At 39.9% G+C, this 16,457-nt stretch overlaps 1 protein-coding gene across 4 annotated transcripts in view; it reads left to right on the forward strand.

Annotated features, from left to right (window-relative positions):
- LOC126353863 (SWI/SNF-related matrix-associated actin-dependent regulator of chromatin subfamily A containing DEAD/H box 1 homolog) overlaps positions 1-16,457 on the forward strand; it is a 190,083-nt gene that overhangs the window by 90,912 nt on the left and 82,714 nt on the right. For all 4 annotated transcript variants that reach the window (XM_050003034.1, XM_050003060.1, XM_050003044.1 and 1 more), the window contains exons 5-6: positions 1,150-1,237; positions 2,751-2,919. In XM_050003034.1, coding sequence (XP_049858991.1) covers positions 1,150-1,237; positions 2,751-2,919 — 257 coding nt within the window. The remainder of the gene's footprint in view (positions 1-1,149; positions 1,238-2,750; positions 2,920-16,457) is intronic.

A 16,457-nucleotide genomic window follows, 5' to 3' on the forward strand; every position in this document is an offset into this window, starting at 1 on the left:
ACATCCATCCGCACATGGCGCTTTCCCGCTTGGTAAGTCTTGGAATCTTTGTTTTTAATATAAAGATTTAGCTCAGCAATATATACAATATGAATTATTGCGTCTGTGTGTGAAGTGGATGCCATTAAGGCTTCCTACTTTGCCTACTTTCGTTCAATAATATATTGTAGTTTCGTATCCTGGGGGAACCAACCTCTCGCAAAAAAAAAAAAAGAAAAAAAATTCACTGCCGCCCCCCCCCCCCCCCCAAAAAAAAAAAAAGGCACCTGAATAATAAGTGGTGTCCACTATAGGCACGCTTGCAGAAACTTGTTTTGAAAGATGGGGATCCTTACCTCCTCCTCACAGTATATTTTTTCCTTGACGGCCTGGACTGTAAAACCTTTGCTGTATACAAATACAACAGTGAATATCATGGCTACAACACAAGAATGAAAAACAGTCTACACATTGAATTGAAGAGTCTAAATCTGGTGCAAAAAGGAGCTTATTACTCTGGCACTAAGCTGTTAATGCACTCCCACCACATATCAAATGTTTGCACAAATAATTACCAAAATTCAGACGAAACCTGAAAGAGTACCTAATGGAGAAAGTTTTTTATACGGTCAATGAATTTATGAGAGAAAATGAATACCACCACTAAATTTATAACTATTTTTCAAATACTTTTAATCTCAGTATGATAGATATATAATAATTTGGTTTTCTGCATTCATGTTTGTATTTATTGTGTTATTCAACTTATTTTTGCTTCCTCTGTATGTTACAGACCTATCCTAAGTGTAACTCAATATTCTGTTGATTGGATATATCTTTTTTTTATGTGATATCTCCATTGAACCTTTTATTGCATTTATGTAAATTAAACCTATATCTGATCCTGCCTCAGTGTACTGCAATATTCTGGTAACCAGATATATGTTCCTTATTTGACACTTTTTTATGTTGTATCTGCTATAGTATTTATGCAAGGGATATCTGAAACATATACAATCTGACACATTCTGTATCCTTGCAATTTACTCAGTACCTGTATCTATGGAACATGAAATAAATAAACAAATACAATGTGAAACTAGTTTGTTAAAAAGGACTTATTTACATGTTTTGATTATTAATATATTGAATGGTTATTTTCATTCTCAGCAAAGAAAAACTATAGGGATATTGAAGACAGGACATCTGATATTGATGATGAAGATGCCCAGCCATTCAAGAGAAGGTTATTTGATAGGTAAGATGTTTGTACTGTTCTGGTGTCTACTGTGTATTGTAATGGTTCCCTAGATGTGTCAAACAAAGGAAAATCTAGGATGGAATAATAGAAGTACAGAAAAGACAGATTGCAGCTTGCTATTGAGTCACAGTGAAAAAGACAGCGCTAGCCTTGAGACAGTCTTTCTCTCTATCACTTTTTCATTGTGCCAGGCTGTGACTCAGTGGTGAGTAGCAATCTGTCCTGTACATATTGTTGTTCTTGATGAGTAATCTCCTACAGTTTAACACTTCTAGTGCCACTGTGGTCATCCAATGATGATTTGTTCAGTTTTATATGTACAACACATTAAAATTAATTCATGATTCTTCATACTGAGTATCCCAGTATGACCCCAGTCTAAATTTACTTTTGTTTCTTGAATCTAACATTTATGATAACTGTTAAGCTGAACAGCTGTTCATATGTTAGTTTGTTAAAATACTGTGTGTGTAAATTACTTGGAGTCTTTGTGAACCCATGGTTCTCAGTAGGGGAAAAAATTCATGGATGTAGGAAGGTTAATTTTTTCCAGCATTTTATTTATTTATTTATTTATTTTAAGTGGCATTTTAAGGTTATTTAATTTGAATGTTTGTGTGTTAAGTTCTCTCATTTGCACCACAGGAATGGATTGGTTGATACAACATTACTATCAGAATTAATACTGGAAAGGAGGGAGAGAGAGAAATTCTGCTAGCTGCAGAAAACCAACAGAAAAGAACTGAGAGCAGTGTCTTAGTAACATTGAAACATGTATTAGTCACATAGTGTTTTGGAATATTGAGTAGAAGGCTGAAGCAATGAATTCTTTAATATACTTATTAGAAATATGAGACTGATCAGTTCTGAAGTATTTACACTACTTGGTGTTTATTTTTGTTTATTTACAACTGGAACACAGTCCAGTAAGATCGTACCCTATCTGAGCGGAATCAAAGTTCAGTAGAGCCAAAACAGAAGCAGCTAGTTTAATCAGGGAATCTAGAAATTGAAAGCCTATTCGCCACATGCAGAATACACAATCTCCCAGTCAGTCTGGCAAAATCCAAGTCCATGGCACACCTTGTGTATATCAGATGTCACATTGATGCTGGACAGTATGAAGTGAAGTGAATTGGTCTGTGAGGGTTTCTGAATACAGGCCAAGCACTGTAATTGAGGGTACCACTGTACGCGTTGCAAGTGCTTTGTCGCATGGGTTGCTTTGTGCTGAGTGCATTCATTTTCACTTTAAAATCTGCTGTTTAAGGTGTGGGCAATAAAGTGAAACTATGTTATGATCACTGCTAAAGCAGTTATCACTTCTGTTAAGTCTTACTAAAATTCCACTGACTAGGTTAGGCAATGATATTGTTACAACACAGTATTCATGTCTTAAAGCTGCTCTGGCAGGGAAATGTATAATATACAATTAAGAATGTTGGGTTATGTGCATTGTTAATGAAAATCATTTGCTTCCACTAATAGTTTTACACATTCTGATTGACAGTGATGATTCTGAAACTGAAACAACTGATGTGAGTAACCATGACAAGAAGAAAGTCCTGGAGTTTTTGTCAACGGCAACAATTCCTGAACTGAAAGCTATGTCATACTGTTCGCAGAAGAAGGCAGAGGCAATTATTGAGCAGCGCCCTTTCAGTAGTTGGAGTGATCTCGTAAGCTTAATTGTTTTAATATTTGTTTGATCCTTAAGTAGTTATTTTACCTTTTAGTTTTTCTCTGATGTTCATCCAATATTGACTAGAAATGTCTTTTACTATTTGTTGAATTACCATAATGGTGCAAGATTATTCTCCAGAAGTATATTATATATTTATTTATGATTCAGTTTACTGTGCAACATCTATGTAAAATGTTTTGTGAGCTTGAATAATAAAAGTGCAGTTAGGATGATGTCAGAACCTCTTAATGTTTGGAAAGAAGATAATTACAGAGGAAAGGATATTGTGTTAACAACACTTCTGTGTTAATGATTTTGTGTTACTCAACTCCCTGAAAAATGGGTGCACAGCTGTGTTAAATTTTTGTACGGATGTAGTATTTCTTTTTATTTTTGCTGTTGCAGTTTCAGCATTTACGCCATTATCAAGCACCTAAAAACATGGAAATGTTTCAGGAAGACATAAATGTAATTGGGGGATAACGACAGATAACAACATTTACATCCATCCACCTTATAGTATGTGGCAGAGGGTGCTTCTGATCCACTACCTCTTTTCCCCGCACCTGTTACATTCTAAAATGATGTCTGAGAAGAATGATTGTCTGTTAATTCCCACATGACCTACAATTTCTCTGATTTTCTCATGTTCATAATTTCATGAGAAGTATGGAGGAGGGAGCCAGTATGTTGCCCGACTATTTTGGAACATATGCTCTCAAAATTCAAACAGTACATCTCTTCATGATGCACAGTTCATATCTGATAGTGTCTGTCACTGAGTATGTTGAGTATCTTTGTAATGCCCTCATGCTGAGAACATGACAACATGACGAATCACACTGTCCTTTGCAGATCTTATCTATCTCTTCTATTAATCCTACTGATCTTATCTATCTCTTCTATTAATCCTTCTTGGTAAGGACCCCAGATTGACGAACAGTACTCAAGAACCATTTGAATGAATGTTTTGTAAGCCATTTATTTCACTGATGGATTTCATGTCTTTAAGATTCTCCCAATGAATCTCAACCTGGCTTGTACGGTCATTGTACTTTAGGTCACTCTGATAGTTTACTCAAAGGTATTGTACGGTAATTGCTGTTTTCACTGATTTGTTGCCAGTAGTGTAATCAAACAGTAGTGGATCTCTTCACCTATTTATGCACAATGTGCTGCAATAATTTGTGTCCAGAGTCAACTACCAGTCCAAACATGGGTTGTCATGTTGAGTTATACCTGCAAGGAAGTCCTGTACCCAATCGTAAATCAGGCCTGATACTTGTTAAGTCAGTATTGTGAGTGTGGGATTTGGTCGTGATGGGAAATGACTGTAAAATGGTTGTGTTAGGAGAAAACTTCAAAAGAAAGAGACTGATTGCAGTCCTCCTCCAAAAGTGTACACCTAAGGGCTACGGCAAACTCAAACTTGTTACAACAGCATTGGGAGATCGACACAGTTAAATTGAGAGGTACTATTGACCACATCTGGTCTTGGGCGAGAGTGCACTGGATACTGATACTCTCTCACCAACCTGCCTGGCAAGCTCCACATGACTGATACCTTTCCTCCCATTGGTGGGCAGAGGGTGCTTCAGTGCGCATCCTTCTGGCAGTGGTACGGAAACATGGCATCCCTCGCCAGTGGTATTACTGTGAGATGATGTCTATGTGGACTGAGTGTAGTATTATGCAAAACATCCAATGCTATGCCAGCCCATGCTTGGTCGCTGTCTCGTCAGAGAGTCAACTGCCAGTCCTTAACGTCAGTCATCATGTTGAATTATAGCTGCAAGGAAGTCTTGTACCCAATCATATGAAAGAAAATCAGGAATGAAAAATTGGAACAAAGTTAGTTAATTTGGTTTTGAGATTTGTGAAAGCTGTATATATGTAGAATGACCACGTAGGACTAGTTGCAAAAGTAAGCAAAATTAAAGAGAAGTGACCCTGTAGGTTTTATCTTGATATGGGATTGCTGATGCAACACGTCAGAGTGGGCATGGTGTCAGGAAGACAACTGTGGTTGTAGTTGCAGGATTGTGGGAGGGCGCTTTCAAGAAACTAAGCCTGACAGTGGGTGAGAGCAGTGTGCTGCAGGGCGTGGATGCAGTGACGTAGGAGTGCAGTCAAAACCAACGGGGCTGATGTTGCCATAGGGTGGTCGGCAGACTCTGTGGGTAGGCCTCAGATTACAGGCAGCTGTAGCTCTCAAGAATGGGGCTCATATCAGTGGAGGGCCAAGGAAGGTCGTCAGTATACAGGGGTTGTTTACAAGTAGCAGTAGCACAGTTTTTAGTAGCCACATAATAGGTTTTCTTCAACAGATAAAGACAGTTGGGCAATCTCTGTATCTTTTATTTACAAATAATAATCAATCATATACATTTTTTGATAAAAGTTGCAAACTAACCCTTGTGCCTAATATGCACAACTTTTAAATTTCGAGTACAAATAATTCTTGATACGCAATTATTTGCTGCAGTGACTGTGCATTACCCCATGACAAAACACAAAATGTGACCATGTAAAAGGAACATGACTGCAGTGATGCAAACAGTTAATCTATGCAGCTTAACATAAAGGAGGGCTGTGCCTGAAGTGTGCCGAGGGCATTACTCATGTTACTCACCCAATGTCTGTTTCTTGCGTATTACTGGAGGTAATGGTTTAAAACATTTACAGTGGACATGAGTATATATTGTCCATACAACAAAGAAAATAATAATTTAAGGCAGAGCAGACATAAAGCTCACATGGGATTATCTGGCGAGTGTGCAGAAACAATTTCTCAATGCTGGGCACGTCCACCCCTCTATAGCCTACTGAACTGTGAGTTTCCACTGTGAGAATCGAGGTGTGTGTGCACAGTAGTGGCACAGCAATCTATCTCAAAACTATTTTAAAGAAATTATTCATTAAAAAAATTCTCACACATCTTGTAGCCTCATTTTTCAGTTTCATGGTGGCATGCCTTATCATTTTGTTGACAGTCATAGTTCTTTGTGATATTTCTACATCTAATAATGAAGTGTGCTAAAGTTGGATACTTTGCAATGAAAAATATGCATCACTATGAGTTTGCATTTGGTGCATGTTAGGTTATGTATTGCTGCATACGAAATGCAGCTAACAAATTGAATTTTTCCGTGAACTTGACATGAGATCTATATCTATCACCAATCTCAAGAAAATGGATTTTATTTATTACACTCACTTAAGATTGTCTGTCTAAATGACAGTGGAAGTGAAATATTCATGTCATTCTTCGAACTCATAAATGATTTGAGATTCAGAAACAAATTTGTGATAAACGATAGCGTGCAAAGCAGATAGTATTTTGTCACGTAGCTAATATGTGAAACTTTCTTATCTACTGCAAAATATTAAAGACTAGTGAAATAATGTAATTCTTCGAAGGGCTATTGGTAGCTGCTGAAATGCTGGATGGGTGGAAAGGAAGGAATCACTCTTTTATTTTTATACCAGGCGTGAGCTTTTCATAAGTTATTGGCGTTCACTTGTCCTCAATTGTTTGATTGATAGTAGACTGCTTCTGGATTCTGTCGCAATTACAGCTGCATTAGCATGCTAGTGAGGTGAAATTGTGTAAATGCCACCTCAGTGTTTTGGGACAAGGCGCTAATTTTAATGCGGCGACAAGAGGAAGAAAAACAGATGTGTAAGACAGGTGGGAAAAACAGGTGGGAAAAACAGGTGGGAAAACAAAAATTCGCACTCTCTGTTCCAGTTTCGGCATAAATCTGTACCCATTGTGTTTCTGATAGTAAATGGTTGACTTGTCAAGTTATTAGTCATACTGGCATAACCTGTTAGTACAGTTGTTTGCAGACTTGCTAGCTGTAGCCTGCAAGTTCTGTGAGATGCAAGTGTATGCAAAGGCTTATGCTGTAGAACCTCCAATACTGCGTTGTCCAGTCCACAAGGGATCCCCCTACCTCCCCTTCTGCACAGCTAGTGACCAAAAAACATTGCACACATTCTAGCATAGAGTTATTGGATAGCACCAGCAGGCTGTATGGGTGTGGGAACCCATTAGGTACTTCAGACTGGTATAGTATAACAGGCTTAAGACAAGCATTGTGGTAATAGGTTAAATGAGCAGAGAGCTTAACAGTGGGTGTAACTATGTCCCAAGAATAAATGTCAAACAAGAATCCACCTGTGCTGTGATGATCTGATAAGACTGAGACACAAAACTATTGAAAATAGGTTGTGGCACAGAGTACAACAAACTGTTTACGACAGGGACAAACAAAGCTTCGTGCATCATAAGGAGAGTGTGTGAGCAAGAGGGGGTAATTCACCGCTTGTAAAACATATGGTCGTATAGATGTATTAAATCAGTCTATCGTGTTAGTAATTGGTGGGTATTTTGATGTCTGTAGGTCATGGGAAACACCGTGGACACAAACACATGCAGAATTGCAATTCTGCAAGTCAAAACACCAACTCTAGACACAGGAAGGATTAAAATCTCAAATTAAAACACTTTCAGCCATTCAAATTCCCACTTTTATTTTATTTGTGACATATAGGAAGGAGTCCACCTCTGGTCTAGTCAAAATAGGGGCCAATTGTCTAGCATCATTCCATTGTACTTAGCAACAAGCATCATTCCATTGTACTTAACAAGGATTTGCATTCATTGTGCACACCACAAAATACTCAAATTATGATACATCTCTGGTCCAGACAATACTTCACGTATCACAGATTATAGCAGACCAACATAAGTTCATCTGTCACTAGACAATTATTTCTCATGGTCTTCAGTGTTTATAAAGTTCCATAAGCACAACTATAATTTTACGTAGATAAGATATTACTACTCCAACCATTCTGCCAAACTACACCCAGAATCAATAACCGAAACAGAATAGGTGGCTTCCTAGTAGGATTACAATGCACCACCCATTAACCAATGCAAGTATCTCACCAGTACCATCTCAGTAATGTCTACAACTATTGGTCACCTTACTTGTAAAGAAACGATCTCTTAAAGTATTCTCCCACTGGAGTAATTGCACTCGTCTACATCAGGTTCTGATAAGGAATTATGATTATGAGTTTTGAAACTCACTTAACTAACTGAGCTTATGAACTTTCATTTGAATAACAGATGGGCAAAATTGAATGGTTTCAAATCTTACATATACTAGAATCATTTTATTTGTTGTTAATGAAGTTTATTTAATGAAACATTGTTAAGACAATCTATGGATTCATAATAATTATTTGAACAATCAGAAAGAAATGTGATTAGTTACATGAATAAAAACATATATGTCCTCTTTTGTATACTATCAAACAAAAGCCACATTATTTGACTATATATTAAAAACAAAGATTCCAAGACTTATCCTGGCGGGAAAGCGCCGGCAGACAGGCACAATGAACAAAACACACACACAGAATTACTAGCTTTCGCAACCGATGGTTGCTTCTTCAGGAAGGAGAGGGAAAGACGAAAGGATGTGGGTTTTAAGGGAGAGGGTAAGGAGTCATTCCAATCCCGGGAGCGGAAAGACTTCCCTTAGGGGGAAAAAAAGGACAGGTGTACACTCGCGCGCGCCACACACACACACACACACACACACACACACACACACACACACACACACACATATCCATCCGCACATACACAGACACAAGCAGACATATTTAAAGGCAAAGAGTAAGGGCAGAGAACTCAGTCGAGGCGGAAGTACAGAGGCAAAGAAGTTGTTGAAAGACAGGTGAGGTATGAGCGGCGGCAACTTGAAATTAGCGGAGGTTGAGGCCTGGCGGATATCGGGAAGAGAGGATATACTGAAGGGCGAGTTCCCATCTCCGGAGTTCTGATAGGTTGGTGTTGGTGGGAAGTATCCAGATAACTCGGACGGTGTAACACTGTGCCAAGATGTGCTGGCCGTGCATCAAGGCATGTTTAGCCACAGGGTGATCCTCATTACCAACAAACACTGTCTGCCTGTGTCCATTCATGCGAATGGACAGTTTGTTGCTGGTCATTCCCACATAGAAAGCGTCACAGTGCAGGCAGGTCAGTTGGTAAATCACGTGGGTGCTTTCACACGTGGCTCTCCCTTTGATCGTGTACACCTTCCGGGTTACAGGACTGGAGTAGGTGGTGGTGGGAGGGTGCATAGGACAGGTTTTACACCGGGAGTGGTTGCAAGGGTAGGAGCCAGAGCGTAGGGAAGGTGGTTTGGGGATTTCATAGGGATGAACCAAGAGGTTACGAAGGTTAGGTGGACGGCGGAAAGACACTCTTGGTGGAGTGGGGAGGATTTCATGAAGGATGGATCTCATTTCGGGGCAGGATTTTAGGAAGTCGTATCCCTGCTGGAGAGCCACATTCAAGGTCTGATCCAGTCCCGGGAAGTATTCTGTCACAAGTGGGGCACTTTTGGGGTTCTTCTGTGAGGGGTTCTGGGTTTGAGGGGATGAGGAGGTGGCTCTGGTTATCTGCTTCTGTACCAGGTTGGGAGGGTAGTTGCGGGATGCGAAAGCTGTTTTCAGGTTGTTGGTGTAATGGTCGAGGGATTCAGGACTGGAGCAGATTCGTTTCCCACGAAGGCCTAGGCTGTAGGGAAGGGACCGTTTGATATGGAATGGGTGGCAGCTGTTATAATGGAGGTACTGTTTCTTGTTGGTGGGTTTGATGTGGACAGATGGAGGTCAACGTCTAGGAAAGTGGCATGGGATTTGGAGTAGGACCAGGTGAATCTGATGGAACCAAAGGAGTTGAGGTTGGAGAGGAAATTCTGGAGTTGTTCTTCACTGTGAGTCCAGATCATGAAGATGTCACCAATAAATCTGTACCAAACTTTGGGTTGGCAGGCTTGGGTAACCAAGAAGGCTTCCTCTAAGCGACCCATAAAAAGGTTGGCATACGAGGAGGCCATCCTGGTACCCATGGCTGTTCCCTTTAATTGTTGGTATGTCTGGCCTTCAAAAGTGAAGAAGTTGTGGGTCAGGATGAAGCTGGCTAAGGTGACGAGAAAAGAGGTTTTAGGTAGGGTGGCAGGTGATCGGCGTGAAAGGAAGTGCTCCATTGCAGCGAGGCCCTGGACGTGCGGGATATTCGTGTATAGGGAAGTGGCATCAATGGTTACAAGGATGGTTTCCGGGGGTAACAGACTGGGTACGGATTCCAGGCGTTCGAGAAAGTGGTTGGTGTCTTTGATGAAGGATGGGAGACTGCATGTAATGGGTTGAAGGTGTTGATCTACGTAGGCAGAGATACGTTCTGTGGGGGCTTGGTAACCAGCTACAATGGGGTGGCCAGGATGTTTGGGTTTGTGGATTTTAGGAAGTAGGTAGAAGGTAGGAGTGCGAGGTGTCGGTGGGGTGAGGAGTTTGATGGAGTCAGGTGAAAGGTTTTGTAGGGGGCCTAAGGTTCTGAGGATTCCTTGAAGCTCCGCCTGGACATCAGGAATGGGATTACCTTGGCAAACTTTGTATGTAGAGTTGTCTGAAAGCTGACGCAGTCCCTCAGCCACATACTCCCGACGATCAAGTACCAAGGTCGTGGAACCCTTGTCAGCTGGAAGAATGATGATGGATCGGTCAGCTTGCAGATCACGGATAGCCTGGGCTTCGGCTGTGGTGATGTTGGGAGTAGGATTAAGGTTTTTCAAGAAAGATTGAGAGGCAAGGCTGGAAGTGAGAAATTCCTGGAAGGTTTGGAGAGGGTGATTTTGAGGAAGAGGAGGTGGGTCCCGCTGTGATAGAGGACGGAACTGTTGCAGGCAAGGTTCAATTTGGATAGTGTCTTGGGGAGTTGGATCATTAGGAGTGGGATCAGGATTGTTTTTCTTCGTGGCAAAGTGATATTTCCAGCAGAGAGTACGAGTGTAGGACAGTAAATCTTTGACAAGGGCAGTTTGGTTGAACCTGGGAGTGGGGCTGAAGGTGAGGCTTTTGGATAGGACAGAGGTTTCGGATTGGGAGAGGGGTTTGGAGGAAAGGTTAACAACTGAATTGGGGTGTTGTGGTTCCTGCTGGAAATATCACTTTGCCACGAAGAAAACCAATCCTGATCCCACTCCTAATGATCCAACTCCCCAAGACACTATCCAAATTGAACCCTGCCTGCAACAGTTCCGTCCTCCATCACAGCGGGACCCACCTCCTCTTCCTCAAAATCACCCTCTCCAAACCTTCCAGGAATTTCTCACTTCCAGCCTTGCCTCTCAATCATTCTTGAAAAACCTGAATCCTACTCCCAACATCACCACAGCCGAAGCCCAGGCTATCCGTGATCTGAAAGCTGACCGATCCATCATCATTCTTCCGGCTGACAAGGGTTCCACGACCGTGGTACTTGATCGTCGGCAGTATGTGGCTGAGGGACTGCGTCAGCTTTCAGACAACTCTACATACAAAGTTTGCCAAGGTAATCCCATTCCTGATGTCCAGGTGGAGCTTCAAGGTATCCTCAGAACCTTAGGCCCCCTACAAAACCTTTCACCTGACTCCATCAAACTCCTCACCCCACCGACACCTCGCACTCCTACCTTCTATCTACTTCCTAAAATCCACAAACCCAAACATCCTGGCCGCCCCATTGTAGCTGGTTACCAAGCCCCCACAGAACGTATCTCTGCCTACGTAGATCAACACCTTCAACCCATTACATGCAGTCTCCCATCCTTCATCAAAGACACCAACCACTTTCTCGAACGCCTGGAATCCGTACCCAGTCTGTTACCCCCGGAAACCATCCTTGTAACCATTGATGCCACTTCCCTATACACGAATATCCCGCACGTCCAGGGCCTCGCTGCAATGGAGCACTTCCTTTCACGCCGATCACCTGCCACCCTACCTAAAACCTATTTCCTCGTCACCTTAGCCAACTTCATCCTGACCCACAACTTCTTCACTTTTGAAGGCCAGACATACCAACAATTAAAGGGAACAGCCATGGGTACCAGGATGCCCCCGTCGTATGCCAACCTATTTATGGGTCGCTTAGAGGAAGCCTTCTTGGTTACCCAAGCCTGCAAACCCAAAGTTTGGTACAGATTTATTGATGACATCTTCATGATCTGGACTCACAGTGAAGAACAACTACAGAATTTCCTCTCCAACCTCAACTCCTTTGGTTCCATCAGATTCACCTGGTCCTACTCCAAATCCCATGCCACTTCCCTAGACGTTGACCTCCATCTGTCCAATGGCCAATTGCACACATCCGTCCACATCAAACCCACCAACAAGCAACAGTACCTCCATTATAACAGCTGCCACCCATTCCATATCAAACGGTCCCTTCCCTACAGCCTAGGCCTTCGTGGCAAACGAATCAGCTCCAGTCCTGAATCCCTCGACCATTACACCAACAACCTGAAAACAGCTTTCGCATCGCGCAACTACCCTCCCAACCTGGTACAGAAGCAGATAACCAGAGCCGCCACCTCATCCCCTCAAGCCCAGAACCTCTCACAGAAGAACCCCAAAACTGCTCCACTTGTGACAGAATACTTCCCGGGACTGGATCAGACCTTGAATGTGGCTCTCCAGCAGGGATACGACTTCCTAAAATCCTGCCCTGAAATGAGATCCATCCTTCATTAAATCCTCCCCACTCCACCAAGAGTGTCTTTCCGCCGTCCACCTAACCTTCGTAACCTCTTGGTTCATCCCTATGAAATCCCCAAACCACCTTCCCTACCCTCTGGCTCCTATCCTTGCAACCGCCCCCGGTGTAAAACCTGTCCTATGCACCCTCCCACCACCACCTACTCCAGTCCTGTAACCTGGAAGGTGTACACGATTAAAGGGAGAGCCACGTGTGAAAGCACCCACGTGATTTACCAACTGACCTGCCTGCACTGTGACGCTTTCTATGTGGGAATGACCAGCAACAAACTGTCCATTCGCATGAATGGACACAGGCAGACAGTGTTTGTTGGTAATGAGGATCACCCTGTGGCTAAACATGCCTTGATGCACGGCCAGCACATCTTGGCACAGTGTTACACCGTCCGAGTTATCTGGATACTTCCCACCAACACCAACCTATCTGAACTCCGGAGATGGGAACTCGCCCTTCAGTATATCCTCTCTTCCCGATATCCGCCAGGCCTCAACCTCCGCTAATTTCAAGTTGCCGCCGCTCATACCTCACCTGTCTTTCAACAACTTCTTTGCCTCTGTACTTCCGCCTCGACTGACATCTCTGCCCTTACTCTTTGCCTTTAAATATGTCTGCTTGTGTCTGTGTATGTGCGGATGGATGTGTGTGTGTGTGTGTGTGTGTGTGTGTGTGTGTGTGTGTGCGCGCGAGTGTACACCTGTCCTTTTTTTCCCCTAAGGGAAGTATTTCCGCTCCCGGGATTGGAATGACTCCTTACCCTCTCCCTTAAAACCCACATCCTTTCGTCTTTCCCTCTCCTTCCTGAAGAAGCAACCATCGGTTGCGAAAGCTAGTAATTCTGTGTGTGTGTTTGTGTGTTTTGTTCATGTGCCTGTCTGCCGGCGCTTTCCCGCTTGGTAAGTCTTGGAATCTTTGTTTTTAATATATTTTTCCCATGTGGAAGTTTATTTCTACACACTTATATTGCTTACATTTATCCGCAGAAGTATCACAATAGAAATTATGAAGAAACAATTAACCCTACTCATGACATGACGCAAAATCTTAATTGATGACTAATCAGTTTCTTCAAACACAATATTCCCTCCAAATTGTATGTGGGTATAATCTCTTAATCCTGTCGGTCCACGAATATCACAGCAAGTATGCTCCTGGACAATATCCACAATATAACAAGTGGTCCTGTATATAATAAGTGTCATTTTTTATTTTGCTTCTTTAACAATGATGACTGAAGGTGGGATTAGTAAGCGTGCATGTTGGGTACTGTCAGAGGGGTACAATAATTTTCACACTTTCTGTGAACCAGGCATTGGCACAGGCCACCAAAGTAAAAAAAATAAAATGTATATTATTTAGTGTGCAAGGCTTAGCACTGTATTAATGAAGTTAAAAAATTAAACTAGAAATTCTAGACTATGAAATTCATTATCATTATTTTTGTTTCTTCATTCCGTTGCATCTCAGCTTAATATTTCCTTCTTCAAAAAGCTGAAGATGCCTAGCAGTAATTAATGTATGATATCTGTTTGAAAAAATGATTTTAAGTTTATCATCAAGCTACATACAAATTTTTTCACCATATCTAGTATTTAAATGTCCGCATCCTGTCATTTACTTCTAGCTCACTAACTTTTCTACGCAAATCAGAATTGCCAGTATTGTTGAGCTACTTTAGTAGAACATCCATTTTTTTAGATAAAATTTTATACTAAAATAAAAAAAAAAGTTTTAAATGAACAACAACAAATCTGATTTGGTAGTATTGTTGAGCTGCTTGAGTAGAACCTCCATTTATTTAGATAAAATATTTGCTAAGATTTTTTTTAAAAAATAGATGTTTTAAATGGACAACAGCAATAGTAAAAACAGTACTACTCAAGCTATTGAGTTAATTAAGGAAAAAATTTCTAATTTTTCGTGAAGAACAGAAAAAATGCTTAAAAGAATGAAAAGAGGTTAAGAGTAACTGAACAGTACCTGTATGCCAGATATGAATATTTGTATAATAATTATAACTTTATTCAATAAATATTAGATAAAGAGGAAAGAGGTTGTTACTTATATTTAGTAAGATCTGATATATGAAAAAAAATCAGGTTTCTTATTTTCTGATTTTGATATTTTTCATGATTCTTGAAATGAGAGAAATCTAGAGAGGAAATAGATTTAGAAAACAGAATACAATAAAAACATTATTCCATTGTTATAATGAAATACCTGATATAGATTTCATTTGTAAATGAGAAGATATAGAAATATTATTTTAATATTAATATGGCACTGTATCATCATTTTCTAGAACCACTCTTTTATCACACTGATATGAAAATTCTTTGTTAACTTGCTTTTGATGAATTTTTTGTTTTTACCTCTCCATTTATCGTATCTTTTCTTTCACTTCACTCTCAGTTAATCTTATCATAGATTTGTGATTCAGCTTTTGAATATTCCTATAATTGAAAGTATATCCATTTATCGTCCTAACAGTATTTTTATCATTTTTCTCAAAATAGTAACTTTTAGGTTCAGTTGAAGACCACTCACTAATCCAATTATTTTGTAACTCATCAATCCATTAACCTAACATACATTGTTTTTCTGCAGTATTTTTACCATCATCAATATATACTAAACTATCCGTATCAAAATATACAACAGATTCTTCCAGTGATTGAAGTTTTTCCTGCGTATTTTCAATTCAATAAGTGCTCGGGTATCCGACCGGGTAGCGTCGTAATTTCTCCACAAATTACAATGCTACCTGGTCGGATACCCGAAAACTGATTTTTCCAGCTTATCTAACATATATGCAAACCAACCTTGGATTTGATGTAGTGAATGCAGCAATGAAGATTAATTGTATCATTGTTATTTTTTGCATAATAATCTTAGAAATTATACTTCATTTGAACCATATTCTCATTAATAAAATGTTTATCTATCTTATCTAATCAATCATCCAGTATCATCTCATATAACTGGTGCAACTCTGTAACATACTCAGTTTTATTCATAATTTGTCATTGTGCAAATTTTCCCCATAATTAATTTAGACATATCTCAGCAACAGCATATTTTCCTGGATCCCTTTTCTCTTATCGGATTATAATAAAATATCTAATTATTCTTTAACTCTCTTGATATACATCTCATTGGTTTTAAAAGAATGTGGACTGGCTTCTAATTTTATTTTCTTAAAGTTTTTTACATAATTTTTAAACAATATGTTTCTTTTATTTCAAAAATACTATGCTTCATTGACATCTAAAATTTTGTATGCTTTTTCCACAGCTTCCTTTCCTTCATCAGTTGTCCATGTTCCAATAAGGAAATGACAGTTTTTGATTTTTATCGATCTTTATCTGTACTGGTAAAACTGGATTATACAATCCTGTAGCTGCCAACAGCTTACATTTTAAAAATCTGTACTATTTTTGACATTAATGTCTTAGTCTATATATTTTTGTTGAATGTTGTTCAGGAAATACTCATGATATCATATAGTTGGATAGAGGGTACGCACATCACTATGTTTTATTTTCATCTTAACACCATCTGCTTTAGCTCTTAATTTTATTGTATTTGTACAACCACCACTAAAAGCATCTCTTGGATTTAGTGGTTTGACATCTTTGGGTAATTGTTTTAATTTCTTTAGTTTTTTTCATACTCTGTTGAGTTTACCCAATCACATTCCCACATTTCCACTAAATTATATCCAGAATTTCGCTATCTCACTACTACTTGTTAAAGTGCTTTAATATTGCTTGTCCATTGACTCTTTATTTTTATTGTTAATCATTTCATCTTTAAAATATATTTTTGCAATTATGCCAAAAACAGTCATGGTATTGATAAACAGTACTTGTTTCTTTATCTAAACCATCTATTTCACCATCATT

Source organism: Schistocerca gregaria, chromosome 1, assembly GCF_023897955.1.
Source record: "Schistocerca gregaria isolate iqSchGreg1 chromosome 1, iqSchGreg1.2, whole genome shotgun sequence".
In the NCBI taxonomy this organism is placed as follows: domain Eukaryota; kingdom Metazoa; phylum Arthropoda; class Insecta; order Orthoptera; family Acrididae; genus Schistocerca; species Schistocerca gregaria.